At 38.2% G+C, this 18,856-nt stretch overlaps 1 protein-coding gene and 1 pseudogene across 1 annotated transcript in view; one reads left to right on the top strand and one right to left on the bottom strand.

Annotated features, from left to right (window-relative positions):
• Positions 1-18,856, bottom strand: part of TMC1 (transmembrane channel like 1) — a 180,364-nt gene that overhangs the window by 94,061 nt on the left and 67,447 nt on the right. The window contains exons 6-7 of the mRNA XM_010375850.2: positions 5,675-5,765; positions 3,405-3,486 (exon numbers count right to left, since the gene is read on the bottom strand). Of these exons, the coding sequence (XP_010374152.1) occupies positions 3,405-3,486; positions 5,675-5,765 (173 nt within the window). The remainder of the gene's footprint in view (positions 1-3,404; positions 3,487-5,674; positions 5,766-18,856) is intronic.
• LOC115893984 lies at positions 3,573-4,744 on the top strand (annotated as a pseudogene).

The following is an 18,856-nucleotide window of genomic DNA, read 5'->3' on the forward strand; positions in this document are numbered from 1 at the left end:
TTTATAATTAAATATATATTCTGTAAGTAGGGTACATACTTAACCAACTTTATTTTGAAAAGAATTTGAGAAGGCAATTATACAGTCCTCTCTTAGTATAAATCTGCTTTGCATTTAAATTTTTCAGGATTTATCAATCAAAAGTATGAATTAATGAATTTCATATGCCCACATACACATGTAAACCTGACTGTAACTTATACATCATAGAATGTCGAGCTGGATATGATCTTGTATAGTGACTAGTTAAACCCAAGATGTGGTAGATATTGTAGAAGCCCCAAATGTGGAAACAGAGGACCAGAGATTTAAACAGATTGTCTGAACTATAGAGGTGGCAGGGGTCAAAAAGACCTCAACTCTTAGAAAATCAGTTACATGTCCTATTTCTTCCCATTTTTCATTAAGTTCAGTTTCAAAGGCCATCACAGATACATGCTTTACCTATATTTAGTAGGGTACTTTTTATAAGATAGTCCAATCCAATGCTCTAATAATATATTCTTACATAGGTTTCATATTCTTTTCAACTAATACTATAGCCCAAAATCTCATGGTCATCATTAAAATCAGTACATTAAGCATCTTATAGGATACAAAACATGTAATTAAATAAATCACTCACTAAAAAGTAAATACATGAGAAAATGAAAAATAATTCCTTGATAACGATCAAGAAAATCTATAACTGTTCATCCTGCCATTGGCCTCGTAGAACACTTTTTAGGAACTGGTGCAAAACATGTTTAAAAAGAAAAAGTATATAAAACCTTCCCTAAAGGAAAAAGCAGCATAACACATGGAAAAGCATACGTTTTGAACCCAGACAGATTTTGCCTTATATCTCAGCTCTGCTACTAATTCTGGGACAGTTATTTAACCACAACTGTAAAATAGGAAGGTTAATATGCACATGCAGGAAGATTAAATGAAATAATGTTCGTAGAGCATCTGACTCATGGTGGTACTCAATAAATAGAGGTGTGGTGAATATTGATAGAATAAAAAATAAAGCTCAATTATTCACTGTTGAGACACAGCACCATTAACAGTGAAAAAGTCATGACAAACTAATCAAATCATAAATTATATATGGAAAGAAAAATAATCTACATTTGCCTGAATTTTCCAGCTTGGCTTTCCAAATTTACTAGAAGAGGAGAAGAAGAGAGGAGATAACTGAAGGTTATTATTGGATAGCTCTCAATCTGTCTTTTCTACTGTGACACTCATGATGGATGGTGGTCATATGTGTAACTCTTGCTGCGTGTAATTTCTGGCAATAGAAATAATTCTGTCTGTTTTTGTTTCATGGGCTATAGCCTATTGGAACCCAAATGAGCATGATATTACTATTAGGATAGGCTGGAACCTGCTCTAGTGTGCTTTAAAAATAATTTTCAAATGTATGTATTTACCTATCATTAATTACAAATTTCTTGGGATTTATCTAACAACTGATCAAGACTCAGCCCTATAATTTTATAAATTAGTAGACTGAGGTTCAGAGGGGTTAAATGACTGGCTCGAAGCCAAACATCTAATCTGCAGCAAAGCAAAGACCAAATTCAGAGTTCTTACCATATATATTGTATCAGGATCTTAATGCTCCAAATGGCCTTCTGTTTTTCAATGCCTCTCAACCTACCACATTTGAGTTGTACAGTTAAAACCTAAGAAATCCATGATGCCTGCTCTTTTTTGATGTATCTAAATTCCTTTCTTTTTTTCCTGGAATGTTAGACATTTAGCGAGTTTGTCTGTAATTTTATTTAATACATATTTATTAAGTGCCAAGTGGAATGCAGGAGTGAACAAAACTAAATTTCCCATCTATTGGGAGAAATGAACATGAAATAAAATGAATTAAGATTGCATCAAAAAATTAAATTAAAGATATAGTATTTCAGATAGTGGTAAGTGTTAAGGCGGAAATTAAAGCAAGAAAGAAATGGCACCGGGAGTGTCTGAAAGGGGGTACAATAAATGAGCTGATGTATTTCAATCCATTGCTACTTAATAATTGCCATCCAATATTGAGAGACAGGGAACCGAGGGTTAGCCACTCCTAAAACATGCCCAATCATGTCAGCAAGCTATCCATCAGCTGTGTTATCTCCCTATGGAGCCTCCATTTTAATTATACAATGCCACACTTAACCAGCAGGAAAACTTGCCTCCAATCTAGAGAGGAATGGATAAAAATCAGATCCTAGTTGAAACCATTAGAAACCAGAATATGGTAAGATTATGCTCAAAATTGTTTCAAATGTTATCCCTTTTTTTAGATTATTATTTTTAAAAACTATTTACTATTTTTATTTACAATACTTTAAAATTTTTATTTACCTTATTCTAAGCCTAAAGCACTGATAAATAGGTTTTTGATTTGCTATACTCTCCTTCCTTCCTTCCTATGAATATTCCACAAAATAAATGCACAATGTGAATATTCAGATAGCAAGCTCCTGGATGACTATTGCTTATTCTACTTCAGAGATTTGAAAATGAGGTTTTAAGACTTCTCTTTCCTTCCTTCCTTCCTTCCTTCCTTCCTTCCTTCCTTCTTTCCTTCCTTCCTTCCTTCCTTCCTTACTTCCTTCCCTCCTTCCTTCCTTCCTCTCTTCCTTCCTTCCTTCCTCCCTCCCTCCCTCCCTCCTTTCTTTCTCTCTCTCTCTCTTTCTTTCTTTCTTTCTTTTGAAACAGAGTCTCATTGTGTCACCCAGGTTGGAGCGCAATAGTGTGATCTCAACTCACTGCAACCTCTACCTCCCGGGTTCAAGTGATTCTCTTGCATCAGCCTCCCGAGTAGCTGGGGCTACAGGCTCTTGCACCAGGCCTGGCTAACTTTTTGTACTTTTAGTAGAGATGGGGATTCACCATGTTGGCCAGGCTGGTCTTGAACTCCTGACCTCAAGTGATCCACCCACCTCAGCCTCCCAAAGTGCTGGGATTACACCCGTGAGCCACTGCTCCCAGACCAAGACTTCTTCACTTTTTAAAACATTGTTCATTTTGATTACTGTCTAACATTCATGAGAGTATATATTCTCAATGTCATGTTCATTGCCAAAATAAAATCTCTGCCTTCCAAATAAGATGACTCAATGTCATTGTGCACAATAGTGACTTCCTTGTATAGGAAAGAAAACCAGGTTAGAATGGTAATGTTTTGGACTAAGGCAGAACATGAGAGTGGGGTCCCCAGTATTGTCCTTGGTAAGTGCTAGCAAATCTTCACAGTGCTGAAAGCAGGCATAAACAACGTTTTTGCTTATTTGATTGTTTTTGTTCATTTGTTTCCAGTCTTTCCAAAAGTCCAGAAACTGAGAAAGGCATCTGATAAGCTTATGAGCTATTTCTCTAAGACAACCTTCTCCATCTGAGATCTGATGAGCACTTACTTTCAATAGCCTTGATTTTATTTTCCCATGGGACACACGCAGCTTTGAAGTTCTCAAAATCACGAAGGAATTTTACCCATTTCTGAAAAGAAAGTCAAATACAACAGTAAATTCCAACCTCTTGATTTGTCAAGATGTTTATCCCCTACCTCAAAACATGACAATGCAATGAGCTTGGAAATGTCTCTCTGGCAGCAAATACTGCTTTCTAGTCAAAGGGGGAAACAGTAGGTTACACTTGTTTCCCTGTTCTCCACTAACCCTAGACCAATTTAATTCAACAAAAAAAATGTTTATCAACCCCCTGTTTTGTGGAAAATATGCTGGCCTCTCAGAAAGAGCTATTTATTATATAAAACAATAAGAAAGCAGGGAATTAGCACATAATAGGGTGATTGGAACAGAGTGTGTGTTTAATTAGTTTTCATTGTATGAAGGACTCAATATGAATAAATTTTATTTTCTGTCTTTTATTTCCAGGTCCTGTTTTGAAAGCCTTCTGATCTACCAGGGTAGTTTGTGTACAAATAGGTGAGTTCAATACAAGATGGTAAGTTCTATGACATGAGACACTTCAATCTGGTAGAGGCAGAATAGTCCGCTTAATGGAAACAGAAGAAAACAAGTCACAAATTCTTTTTGCAAAAGGCCTTCTTTCTATTTAACTACAGTGTTGGGTCATCCACGGTCAAGAGGACCACCGGGAAAAATGAGAATGTGGCAGAGAATTTTGCATGTGTGCACATTATGCAGGGATGAAGTAGAAGCTGGACAGGCACTATTGTCTAAATAATAGCATGAGACAAGTCTAAAGTTCAAAAGATTGCCCACCCTTTTTTTTCCGTCTGTCTTCTGCAGTGGAACCACCACGAAAACACAGATTTTCTTTAAAAACCCTTATGGGAAAGACCATCACTCTTGAGTTTGAACCCTTGGATACAACAGAAAATGCAAAGTCCAAGATCTAGGATAAAACAGGAATTTCTACTGATCAGCAAAGACTGATCTGTGTTGGCAAGAAACTGGAAGGTGGATGTGCTTTGTCTGGATACAACATTCAAAAGGAGTCTACTCTTCATCTTGTGTTGAGACTTCATGGTGGTGCTAAGAAAAGGAAGAAATCTTACACCACTCCAAAGAAGAATAAGCATAAGAAAAGGAAAGTTAAGCTGGCTGTCCTGAAATACTACAGGGTGGATGAAAATGGCAAAATTAGTTGCCTTCATCAAGAATGCCCTTCAGATGAATGTATTGCTGGAGATTTCATGGCCAGCCATTTTAACAGACATTATTGTAGCAAATGTCTGAATTATTGTTTCAACAAACCAGAAGACAAGTAATTGTGTATGAGTTAATTTTAAAAACAAACAAACAAAAATCACTCATAACTAGAAACAGCCCAAATGTCCAATCTACAATAGAATGGGTAAATAAATTGTCATGGCATCTTTATACAATAGAATACCACACATGAATAAAAATGAACTATAACTCCCACAACAATGTGGATATATCTTGTGAACATAACATTGCATCCAAGAAGCCAAAAACAAATGCATAGATACTATATGATTCCATTTATTTAAACTGTAGAAAAACAGACAAAATTAATCTATTTTATGTGTGGGGTGTGTGTGTGTGTGTGTATATATATGAAAGTTAAGATATATGAACTTTATTCACAAAACTTTATGGAGTACGTTTAGCTTACAGTTGGTATAACATTTGTAAAGAGGAGATAATAATATCTATGTTCCTGCTTTACTGTAAGAATTAAATATAACTTTATAAAAGAATTCAATTCAGTGCTTGGCACATAGTAAGCGTTAAATAAATGTTAGTTGCCTTTCTGTCTTTCCCCAAAATCTATATTTGTATCAGTATATCATTTTTTTTCTTATTTTCTGTCCACTGTATAGTTGATGTTCCTGGTAGAAAAAAGCTATATAGACACTTTGAGGAAAACAACTTGACCAGAACCCCTTCACTTTCAGAGAATGAAAATGAAAAAGGAAGTGCCGAAGTCACACAAGTAAGTCTTTTGCCATAAATCTGTATTTCTTGACTTATTTTTCATTTAACTCCTCTAAGAATAATTTTTTAAATCTCCCCTGTAAATTTCAGTACCACAGATATACTGTGTTTATACTGTATGAATATTTGTGTTTTATATATACAAAATGTAAGATTTTTTTCACCCCTTTAGAAAAGAATCAATGTTCTTCTTAGAGGCAATATGCCATAAACCAGACAACTAGAAAAATACCTACCTTGGCCATCATCATCTTAAACGCAAACCACCGTTTTCCTTTTCCTTTCCCAAGAGCCCCTTCATTTTCATTCACAAATTTTTTTGCTTCCCTGAGAAAACAAAAATAACATAAGGGATAAAGGGAGGTGAGTTGCAATGACTAGAATATAGAACTAGTGGACAGTTGATTTTACCAGTTCTGCAGTCTTATTTCTTCTAGATCCCTCACAAGTGAACCTAGACTGTATTTCATAACCTAGAGATTTTCAATCCATGTTTAAATTTTTAAATGCTGACCAGGAAGAGTAAGATATTTTAGCTCACTTATTAATCAGCTGGAATCATTGAAAAGGAATTGATGCTAAATGTCATAATAGAGAACCTTAGTTTTTTTCATTTCTATCACATGTAAAATTGAGTCTGAAGTTTACATCAGATTCTGGCAGTCAAATGTTTATTTTAAAACACTTCCCGTTCTTATTTTTAAAGAATTCCTTTAGAAAAAAAGAAAAAGGCAGAGAGGTTAGGTCCAACTGACATAGAACACACTTAATGACCTGGTACTTAATCCTGTTTAAAAAAAAAGCAATTATGACCTAAAACAGAAAAATCATTCTGTAAAGTAAATGGGGTTGAGAAGAGAAAGAGAGAGAAACAGAATACTTTCAGCCTCACATTCAGAAAGGGCTTTAAATGTAAACTTTAACATTACTCCCAAATATTTATACATTTACAGCAGTTACATTGGTTTCTTTGGTATACATAATAAAAAACATTAATTCATCAAAACATAATGCAAGCATGCTACATACACTACAATTTTTGTAACCTTGTTTGATCCTTGTTATAGACTGAATGTTTTTGTCCCTATCGAAATCTGTATGTTGAAATCTAATCTCCAATGTGATGGTATTTGGAGGTGGGGTCTTTAGGAGGTAATTGGACTATGGGGGTAGAACCCTCATAAATGGAATTAGTGCCCTTATAAGTAGTGGCCAGAGAGCTAGCTAGCCCTGCTTCCACTACGTGAAGACACAAGGAGCCAGCCATCTGCAACCTGGGAGATGGCCCTTGCCAGAGCCCGACCATGCTGGCACTTCGATGTTAGACTTTCAGCCTGTAGCACTGTGAGAAATAAATGCCTGTCATTCAAGCCACCGGTCTATGGTCATTTGTTCTATCAGCTTGAACTGACTGGGACAGTCATATTTGTTGTTTGTTTGCAAAACAATTTACCAAAAAAATTTACAAAAAAGAAAATTACAAATAGAGGCAACCCAGGTTTGTCTTCACCTCTCAGGGGCTGCAGAACATATAGTTTAAGTGATGGAGTAGCCTCTGTCATGGTAGAAACAGGTAACCCAAGCCTGGATTGTGGTTCCACAAGTGCAATGCTGTCCTCAGTTGGATGGCCCCTGGAATATGTGGTTTTACAGACAAGACCCTTCAACATATGACTATAATTAAACTCCTATTAACATATAAAGTCAACTTTTAAAATTGAAGGGTCTGGCCAGGCGCAGTGGCTCATACCTATAATCCCAGCACTTTGGGAAGCCAAGGTGGACAGATCACTTGAGTTCAGGAGTTCAAGACCACCCTGGCCAACATAGTGAAACTCCGCCTCTACTAAAAATACAAAAATTGACCAGGTGTGATGGTGTGCACCTGTCATCCCAGCTACTGGGGAGGCTGAGGTAGGGGGATCACTTGAACCTGGGAGGCGGAGGTTGCAGTGAGCTGTGATTGTGCCACTGCACTGCAGCCTGGGGCAACAGAGTGAGACTCTGTCTCAAAAAAAAAAAAAAAAAAAAAAAAAAGAGGGGTCAGTGAGGAATTTTTTTTGTCAGATGTTCCTTAGTATCAGTGCCAAACTCAGAATTTTACAATACACAGTGACCAAAAAAACAGCACATACCTGCTGACTTAACTAATACTAGGGAGTGGGGCCTCATTACTCACCTGTGCATGTGCACCCACCCATATTCTGGCATAAAAATATAGGCACAGTGGTAAAGATTCTCTTTGGTCACCAAACAGAACTCCCAAATCAGTTTCCTGACAGCAGATACAATACCTTGTCTTGTTGTAGCTTCCATCGCATTGACCATTGCATTGACCACAGGGAGTGTTTAATAAATGTAAACCTTCTAGAAATAGAGCTGATTGACACAGTTTGGGGTAGATGTAAACAAGGGAGTATCTAATAATTTTATTTTCCACAATAATTAATGCTTGAAAGCAAAGTCATTCCCAGACTTCGGGATTGCACCCTTTATCATTAATCTTCTCTGAAACTCAATTAATAGACTAGACTGGCCTTGTTGTCAAACACCCTGACACTTGACATGACCTCTGTGCTGGTAAAAATCAGTTGAAAAACAATTTCTAAAACCCTTTGCACATTCTGAAATATCCAATAAATCAATGGCAAAAATTAGAAACTGAGTTCTCATGGCTGGGTTTTTAGATTCATTCAGTGAAGAAAATATATCCTATGTAAGTGTTAACAATGTGTTTTAGAGGTGATAAGACAGGAGGGAGGGTGGCAGCCAGCAGGCACTTTCTAAAATGGTGAACTGAAGCCTCTAAGCAGAAAATCAGGCGAGGTGGTTTCTAATCCAGTCTCTGGGATCTGTCTCTATGACCTTGCCCATGTTTCTGATGCTCTTTGTCCCACATACATGAGTGTCTGGCTTTTCAGAGGAAAGCACGCCTGCCTCAGACTCACACAGACCTAGGCAAGCTCTGACACAGGTTCCCTCCGTTACTGTGTGACTTTTAATAGGTCAAGATTTCTCAGAAAACAAATGGTCAGTCAATCGCACCCCTGCTTGCTAAGATGGTGGCAAGAACAAGGTGGGATCATAGATGTGAAAGTGTTGAAGGGATTATTACACAGTCAATTCTACGGCAATGCTGGTTTTGAAACCATGACCTTGTTCTAACATAATTGATATATTGCAGAACAATTTGATCATAACACAAGTTTGGGGTTTGCTTATGTGTGATTCTATCCACAAGAAACACTGGGTAGATGCAGAAAACTGCACCCAGCTAAACCAAGCAGCGTGGGAATACACAAAATCCATACACCTCATCCATCAACACTTCCCCACACAGGTAGAAAAGCCACACCTGTTCACAACTAGGTCAACAATGACTCTCCCCCCAACACTTCTGAAAAACTCACAAACTGCAATCATGAGTTGGCATGATTTCAGGATGATAAAAAACTAGTATCACTCAATTCTATCCTCCTCAATAATACATTTCTTAACCAGAAAACCAGAAAAAATATTTCATTGTACAATTAGAAACAAGGTACAAAAACAAATCCAATATGAAGATAAACATTGATCAATACAGAGCACTAAAGTGTCCATGACAGATAGCAGAATCTGAGAAAATAAAGAACAGTCTTTAGAACACTAAGATGCAAGAAAACATCTTTACATATACATCTTTCTACAGCTAATTGATTCTCCTACTCATTTGTATTTATCTGTATAATTTAAAGAAATTTTTCTACATGGTTGAAATGAAATAGGCTTTTGTAGATAAACTTTGAATATCTATTGGCCTCAAAACATCCAAATGTCTGACTGAAACAAGTGTGTACCACCCCCTTGAATTGCATTCAACAAAAGCCACCTGCCAAGACTGTAATCTGGTCTTCAGGTCTCAGAGCTCAAGCAAACTGTGTTGCAATATGCACAGCTCTCTGAGCTGTAACCCCAGACCCAGTGATAAATAATTGAGCGAGGTCTATTTAATGACAATGATACCTGACCTCATCATTAATTTATCAATCCTTTGTGTTGGTAATTAGAATAATTAGGTTTCATGGTCTTTCAAGAATGCTTTCACAGTTAGTTGAAGAAGCACACACTAGACTAACTTACAAAATAGATAATTTACCCATAACACATGATACAACCATGATTACACAGAAGACTTAGGTCATGCTATGCTGCCTTTGACACATTCTCATCCCAAGAAACATGTTCCTCTTTTCGGTTAGGTTCGGTTGACTTTCCTTTCCTCTTGTTTTCAGTTTGATAGTATGATTGAGCAACCAATTGATTGCTCAAGTAAATGAAAGGCATTTCAGAACTGGTGTTTAGGCAACTGTAATCAAAACTTGTACTCTTGAGCAGTTTCCAGTGAGGGGACCAGAAGGATGAAAAGTCTTTTCATAACAAACACTGCCATTTAAAAGAATTTAACCAATAGTCCAGAGAATCTAGCTTCTCCTGAAATATTACTGCTGTAGTGAGTTACAGAGGTAAGAAGCTACTTGAAGGTATAAGGATTAAAAATAAGAACTAGAGGCCTCCTAGATAATACAACTTTATAGTTAGGCTGGTAGAATTATTGAAAATTATCCCAATACTGGAAGTGATTATTCAAAACACATCTTTTTCCTAAGGTAAATGCTGATGGCGGTAGCTGGAATGGTTAAGATGCCCAGCTGCTTCATCCACAAAATGGAGATAATAGTAGCTACTCTGTAGGATTGTTGCATCCATTATAGAAAATAATGTATATAATGTGTTTAGCTTAATCCATGGCAAATAGCAAGAGCAGTATAAGCAGTAACTATTACAGTAGTTCCCCCTCATCTGCAGTTTTGCTTTCCACAGTTTGTTACAAGTAGTCAACTGCACTCCAAAAATATTTAATGAAAAATTCCAGAAATAAACAATTCGTAAGTTTTAAATCGTGTGCTGTCCTGAGTAGCATGATGAAATCTCATGCCATCCTGTGCTGTCCAGTCAGGAAGTGAATCCTCCCTCTGTTCAGCAAATCCACACAGTCTGCACTCTCCTCCTGTTAGTCAGTAGCCCTCTGGGTTCTCAGATTGATTCTCACAGTATCACAATGCTTATGCTCCAGTAACCCCTATTCTACTTAATAATGCCCCCAAAGCATAAGCTTAGTGATGCTGGCAATTCGGATATGCCAAAGAGAAGCCACAAAGTACTTCCTTTAAGTCAAAAAGGGAAAGTTCTCAACCTAATAAGGACAGAAAAAAAAATGTACGCTGAGTTTGCTGAGATCTATGGTAAGACGTCTTCTCTTCCTGAAATTGTGAAGAAGGGAAAGAAATTCCTGCTAGTTTTTCTGTTGTACTTCAAACTGCAAAAGTTATGGCCATACTGTGTAATAAGTGCTTAGTTAAGATAGAAAAGGCATTAAATGTGTGGGTGAAAGACATAAACAGGAATATGTTCTCATTGACAGCAATCAGGTTCAGTAGTATCCTTGGTTTTAGGAAACCACGGGGAGTCTTGGAAGGTATTCCCCTCTGATAAGGGGGGATGGCTGTATTAGCAGCAATAGTACTAATAGGGCTGACTTCAGTTTTTATGCTGAGTCTCCAAACTATGAAGTTGAGAAATAACTAGATACTTCCAGGCAAAACCCCAGCCCATTTCCCCTCAGACTGTGACCCCATTGAAAGTGGGAATTGTTCTTGTTAGTAAGCAAGCAGGAGAGGATTCAACCCTCCAATTGAGACCCAAGGAGAGGGCCCAGGTGTTGGGTTTCAGAAGCCCCAGTTATGACACTACCTGGGAGGAAGCAGTCAGGAATTCTAGCCTGAGCCCTGCTCCAGCCATGCTATGCTGCTGCAGAGAGCTCGGGCCCGTGCGAATCTCTCTCTCTCTTTCTCTCTCTCTCTCTCAATTTCTCCTTCTCTCCAAGCAGAAGATAATCTGAAGATATCCAACTGTGTTTTCCCTCAAAACTGCACATGTTCTCTGTAGCACTAAATTGTAAAATGTTACACTTGGACAACATTGTAATAAATTCTGTGATCCCTGTCTCATGTCATAATTGGGACAGGGGTTTGAATCTTGGCTCTGTCACACACCAGGTGTGTGATTTGGGGAGCGTTACTAAAAGTCTTTGATCCAGCTTCCTCACTTGTAAAATGGGATCAGCAACAGTGACCCAAGAGCTGTAGCACACAGAGTGTTGGCCATCTGCCAGGCACTATTCATGTCCATCATCTCACTTCATCCCCTCAAAATCCTGAAAGGTGGGAACTATTATTATCCCCATCTCAGAGATAAGGAAACTGAGGATTCTCTAAGTAAAATAAGTATCCAAGGTCACCTAGTAAGTGGCAGAGCACTACTCTTTTTGAGCTCAGTGTTCCCAGTTTCCCAGGATAACACCAGTGTTTACCTCACGGGATTGGAATAAGGACAAACGTACAAAAGTTGAAACAGTGTAAGCAAAGCAGTACCTGGCACGCCATGGGTAAATGATGCTTTTAGTTATTATCCAAATCCAAAGATACTTTTCTTTTTTTTTTTTTTTTTTTTTTTTTGAGACAGAGACTGACTCTGTCTGCCCAGGTTGGAGCACAGCGGTGCAAATCTTGGCTCACTGCAACCTCTGCCTTCTGGGTTCAAGCAATTCTCATGTCTCAGTCTCCTCAGTAGCTGAGACTACAGGCTCGTGGCACCACACCCAGCTAATTTTTTTGTATTTTTAGTAGAGACAAGGTTTCACCTTTTTGTCTAGGTTGTTCCCAAACTCCTGACCTCAAGTGATCCGCCCACCTCGGCCTCCCAAAATACTAGGATTACAGGTGTCAGCCACCGTGCCCAGCTGATATTTATTATTTTTCATAGGAAATTTTGATGATACAATGTCAAGTAAAATTTTAGACTACAGAACAATTTGTATACTCTCATTATAATTACATAAAAGTAGTGTGCATCAATGATCAAAGACTAGGCAATTATGCAAATGCTTGGTTTCTCCATTTTCCAAACTCATTGTATTATTGTCATTCAGTTTTGTTATCAGTAATAAAATATAAATTTTGTTTATTTTAAGGCACTGTGCCATATGCAGAAAGAGAAATAAAAAAATGTCCTACGCTTTTCTGCAAGGAATTTACAATCCCATTAAAAAGCAAAGACATAGATAAATATTTAGGGCACCATCTAATTACTAACAAACAAGAATAGTAAAAGTAAACATAAATGCTACAAGATTGAGATGAGAGATGGAGTGGTATCAAGGAACCCTGAACAAAGGGAGGATTCAGTTACATGGTCAAAGGAGTAGGAAGGACATTTTGGTGCAGGGGAATGATACCAGCAAAAGTGAAGAGATGAAAATGTACCTGGGGGCTTCAGATAGACAACGAAGAGGACATTTCAAATGCTTTAGAGGAGGAGCTGGCATGCCCTAATGTCAGGTTCAGCAGTGCAGAATTCATTCTGTTGTTAATAAGGATCCAGAGTATTTTCGAGCAGGAAATTGATGTGTGTAATACAGTGCTGTGAGAAAAATGTTTCAACAATGATATACAAGGTAAGTTAGAGAAAACCTGAGAAGCTGGCTGCAACGTGATTTCTAAGGCATCAAGGCTTTTACATATGCTGTCTCCTTTCTCTAAGATGCCCTTTCTCTTCTCCTACACCTGTTGTCTTCATTTTCTTTATCTTCAGTTCTAGAGTTAGGCCAACACTACAGCTCCTCCACAAAACCTTTCCTGATCCTTTCTTTCTTTCCAACAATCCCCTCTACCCTCTAGGTACTGGACTTAACCGCTGCCCTTTCTGCAGTAGTTATCCCAAGTGTTGCTTTCTAGTCCATTGCACTGGAATCTCAGAGGTCTATATTTTTTGTACTAATTTCCCAGTACTTAATATAGCACCTGGCATAGATGTGAATTTCAATAAACACTAATTGAATGAATGAACATCAGTGAGAAGACCAGATGACTGTCAGGTCGTGGCCATTGGCACAGATGTGAATTTAGCACCTGGCATAGATGTGAATTTCAACAAATGCTAATTGAACGAACAAATACCAGTGAGAAGACCAGATGATTGTCAGAAACTGGGCCGCACAGCAGGCAAGTGGTGGGCGAGTGGGTGAAGCTTCATCTGCTTTACAGCCACTCCCCATTGCTAACTCGTATTACTACCTGAGCTCCTCCTCCTGTCAGATCAGCGGTAGCATTAGATTTTCATAGGAGTGCAAACCCTATTGTGAACTGCACATGTGAGAGATCTAGGTTGTGAACTCCTTATGAGAATCTAATTCCTGATGATCTGTGACTGTCTCTCATCACCCCCAGATGGGACCATATAGTTGCAGGAAAACAAGCTCAGGGCTCCCACTGATTCTACATTATGGTGAGTTGTATAATTATTTCATTATATATTACAATGTGCAGAATAAATGTAATACACTTGAATCATCCTGAAACTATCTCCTCATCCAGCCCCAGTACATGGAAAAATTGTCATCCATGAAACTGGTCCCTGGTGTCAAAAAGGTTGGGGACAGCTAAATTAAGTCACAGTCTCTAGGACTGGGATATGGCATCAGTATTTTTTTAAGTCCACAAACGATTCCAACGTGCAAGTTGGGGGCAGAATATGGAACTGTTGGGCTCAGAAAATGATATCCTGAATGTGCTGTTTTGGCATGCCAAGCACCTTGAACTAAAGGACACTGGAAAGCCTCAGAAGCAGCGTCAGAGCCAGGGTCTCTCTGACCTTCTCCTGCTCTTCTGCCTCTAACCCCTCATTCTTCCCCAAAACCAGCCATAGAATTCAGAGTTTCCCTTCCCCAGGGCAGGCCTTAGAAACTAAAACCCCCTTTTCCCCAAAGCCAGCCATATAAACAAGAGTTATTACTCTAACCTTTTCCACCTTTCTGTCTAGAAGGTGGCCATAAAGAAATTCTATGACCTACTCTTGGTCAACAGTAGGTCAAGGGAGGAAGAAACACTCTCATATTTGTTGCTGACAAAAATTGTGGTCTTCATAATAAAAAAATATATATTTTATCTGTAGAGTAGTACTATCTAAAAGGAACTATACCAAAATAAGCCAGGAGGAAGAGATGTTACAGCAGTGGGGACAAGAAGAATCTGGACAGGTATTGCTGAGTTTCCCCACTCATCACTACTATTCCATAATTCCTTGTTTGTCTAATAACACTTCTACATGGCTGTTCACTCTTTATTGAATCTAAGCATAAAAATAGACAGTTTCCCTGGGGACTTCAAATCTACATTCTGAAGGCTTCCATGTCATATAAAACTTTGGTTAAATAAATGTGTTATGTTTTTCTCTTGTCAAACCTCTTTCATTATAGAAGTATTGTCTGTGACCTTATGATGGGTACAAAATATCACATCTTTCTGCCCCTGTAGAACTAACCACACTTTATTTACAGCAACTACCAAATTTAAGAGGTAAAGAACTCTTAAATTTAGCATGTTGGTCAAGCAATTATTGGAAGATTGGGCTAAAAAGCTACTATATTATATATAATTGTTTTGTTGTCTCCCTGAACTGGCAGTAAGTACTCTACATGTTTCAATACTTGATAATTGCCTTTGGTAAATAACTGCTTTACATGTCCATACTTTATCTTGCATCTCTAAAGAGTAACTACCTGACTAACTATCTGAAAACAAGCAGTAAATAAACTAAGAACAAGCAAAAAAAAGAATTGCATGTGCATTTTTATAACCTCTTAACTTTTTTGTCTGATGTATTTTGGTATAGTTCCTTTTGGATAGTACCACTTCACAGGTAAAATACATATTTTTTAGATTACTAAGACCTCTAAAATTTTTATCAGCAACAAACACGAGAGTGGCCTATGTACAAAGATTTCTTAAGGGAATTTTTTTTTCTCTAGTTCTGATGATACTCATGGAGATGTGTTAAAGTCAGATGATGGTGTTGGTGAATAATTATAAGCAAGTCTTGGACAGGTCAAATTTGTATGAAATTCCAAGTTACTGCCACAGAAATTCTTCAAACTTGGGATGACTTCTTTGCTCCCTGGAGCTCTAAAACAATGCTAATTTTCATTGCTGGCTTAAATGTCAAATAAAGACTCAAACACATTTTAGTCACACGCTAGAGGTCATGCCGGCATCTTGGGGTAGTTTTAGATGAAACAAGGGAAAAATAACAAGCTGGGCTTTAGTGGCTTAACGAAAAATTTAAAAATAAAAACATATGAGATCCTTTTTCTACCTGCTGATTAAAACTTTTCCTAACTCTGATTTGTACCTGATTGCTTTCAGAGTCAATTTACGGTTTAAACAATCTTTTCGTTAGTATTACAGTAGCAGGGGAGAAGAGAGAGGAGAACATACAGGTTTCCCCAGGAGCTACAATACTGGTCACAGCACAAACTGTGTTTTCTTCATAGAAGGAAACCAACATTTTGGAAGGTTGTACTATTATCTGCTAAGATCATAGAAGGGTAGAGACAATGTGGAGGGTAGCAGAATATGGCACCCCAAAATAGGCCGTATCAGGATTATGTGCCATATTATGCCAAAATATGCCAAAAATATGGTATAAAGATTATTTTGAGCTGAAAGCAATCAAGAAGAAGCAGACACAAGAAAAGCTCTCTGCTCTCCCCCTTTGCCTAAAAGCAGGAGATAAATACATAAAGGTATTATTTTCGTTCCCCTCTTACTGGGAAGGACAGAAGTTAATCACTGAAGACTATTCCAGACCTATCAGTCAAGAGAGGGCACCAGAGGAATCTGCACAGCAAGCTTTACTAAATAGTCCTCATTTTCCATTAGTTCCCCCATATATTTGCTTTCCCGTCATTTGCCATCCTAGAAACTCAAAGTCCTTTTTGTCTTGTCACTTCTCTAAAAATGCATTGTTCTTTTGTTAAGATGCTCTGTAAGCTCAAGTTCTAACCTGCTCTTTCAGTTACTCATCCCTGCATGGTCCCATGAGTAAGAAGGATACACATGGTAGTAAACTTCTGCTTGTTTTTCTCTTGTTAATCTGTCTTTTGTCAGTCTGGCTTACAAGGCTCCAGCCAATAAATCTAAAATTGATGGAGGGAAAAAGAATTTTTACACAATTTACAACCAAATTATTGTAATTAATTCTTTCTTAGTGTGAAGCATTTTATAATGGTAACTTTATGAATGTCTCTCTGAATAGTCTCTTTAAGCTCTATGAAAATGATTTTATGTTTGTTTATTTTTTGTCTTTTGTTTCAATGAATCAGTTGAGCATGTTATTAGCAACACCAATACCTGAAGGCAGGGATAGTATTATGTGGGCTGCAGAGTTCCAGGCCATATCTCTAAGGCATCCCAGCCTACTCTTACTGTTCTTGTGTTGAGCAGAAATGAGATTTGGGGAGAACATGACCTAAAACCCACAAATAAATCTTAAAATCACCAGCCCAAGAATAAGAAGGAAACTCTGTCTAAAACTGTACTTCAACAATTCTAATCACCAAAATGTTGCAAAATGGTGGAATATCACCTTACCCCTTTACTGTGGGAATATTTTTATTAGAAGTAGGTAGAAATGGCACTGAAATTATAGATTGCTGTACATATCTATGAGGAGGATCCACCCAAAATTCTGGCTGATAAAAATTTCATTTTATTTCTATTACTCTTTCATTCTCCCTTTTCCTTAGTCTTTTTTTGTTTGTTCAAAGTAACTACTGGGTGTGTTTTATGTTCTTAATGTGTTAAGTGTTTAAAAGAAATAAAATAAACATATGGATTCCTTTCTATAACATAAACTATATTAAGAAAAATGATGGCCAGGTGCAGTGGCTCAAGCCTGTAATCCCAGCACTTTGGGAGGCCGAGACGGGTGGATCACGAGGTCAGGAGATCGAGACCATCCTGGCTAACACGGTGAAACCCTGTCTCTACTAAAAAAAAAAAAAAATAGCCGGGCGAGGTGGTGGGCACCTGTAGTCCCAGCTACTCGCGACGCTGAGGCAGGAGAATGGCGTGAACCCGGGAGGCGGAGCTTGCAGTGAGCTGAGATCGGGCCACTGCACTCCAGCCTGGGCGACAGAGCAAGACTCCGTCTCAAAAAAAAAAAAAAAAAGAAAAGGAAAATGAGATCTAGGCCCATGAAATAGTTACATAACGATGCAAGACAGCCTTGAAGTGAAAAGGGAGAGGACAATGGAGGCTTGAGAGTTGCTGAAGATATTATAGATGAGATAAGAATTCAAATAGATGCTAAAAGGCTAATAGAATTCGAGTAGGCAGAGAGGGCATTCCAGGCATTGGTTTGCAGGAATTTCTCTAACAAAGGAGACATTTCCACCATGAATCATACACATAATCTCATATTCTTAGATATACTAGCATTCAGCTCTTTGCAAGGCCATCTACGTGGCTTGGTAGACAGACGGTGTTAATTTTGCTTGCCTCATGTGCATTCTAATCAAATGCATTCTAATGAATTCTGAATACTGTGAAACAGAAAAATTCACAAAGTGCTGCCCCATAGTGAGAAGAAGCATCCTGCATTGAAACTATGGGTAGCATGTTTCAACACAATACCTGTGTGTTTATATTCTTCTAAATATTTCTAAGCATTATAACTGTTTTTTCGAAACATTTTTCAAAATGTTGTGTAGTGATATTTAGAAGTGCTTAGTCTAAATTTTTCTAATAAAAGTCCTTAGTTTTCTGTTGGAACAGTGTATTCTATCTTTTGATCTATCAGTGGACAATAAATTTAAAATGATGCTTTTATGGCCGGGCACGGTGGCTCAAGCCTGTAATCCCAGCACTTTGGGAGGCCGAGGCGGGCGGATCACAAGGTCAGGAGATCGAGACCATCCTGGCTAACACGGTGAAACCCCGTCTCTACTAACAAGTACAAAAAACTAGCCGGGCGAGGTGGCAGGCGCCTGTAGTCCCAGCTACTCGGGAGGCTGAGGCAGGAGAATGGCGTGAACCCGGGAGGCGGAACTTGCAGTGAGCTGAGATCCGGCCACTGCACTCCAGCTTGGGTGACAGAGCGAGACTCTGTCTCAAAAAATAAATAAATAAATAAAATGATGCTTTCAAATGATGGCAGTTCAGTGAGCTCTGCAAATCACTGGGACTACCTGGTAAATTTGATCGTTTGCCACATGACAAACTTAGACATGGAAGACTGTCCTAAGCAACTGGGGAACACAGCTCAGGTAAGGGCACCCTCAAAGGACACCATGTTCCTATGTGAACTGGGCTTTTGGCAGAATTAAGTTGTGTTAGTATTTTCAGTGTCCTTCCATAGCCTCCCTTCTAACCTGTCCTGATCCCTGTGACCAAGTACTGGTCAAGAAATGTGAAAGTTAATTCATCCAAAGAACCATGTATCTTTATGTAGATATAACTGCCTTTGTGTATATATACATT

The sequence above is a fragment of the Rhinopithecus roxellana genome, chromosome 16, assembly GCF_007565055.1.
Source record: "Rhinopithecus roxellana isolate Shanxi Qingling chromosome 16, ASM756505v1, whole genome shotgun sequence".
In the NCBI taxonomy this organism is placed as follows: Eukaryota; Metazoa; Chordata; class Mammalia; order Primates; family Cercopithecidae; genus Rhinopithecus; species Rhinopithecus roxellana.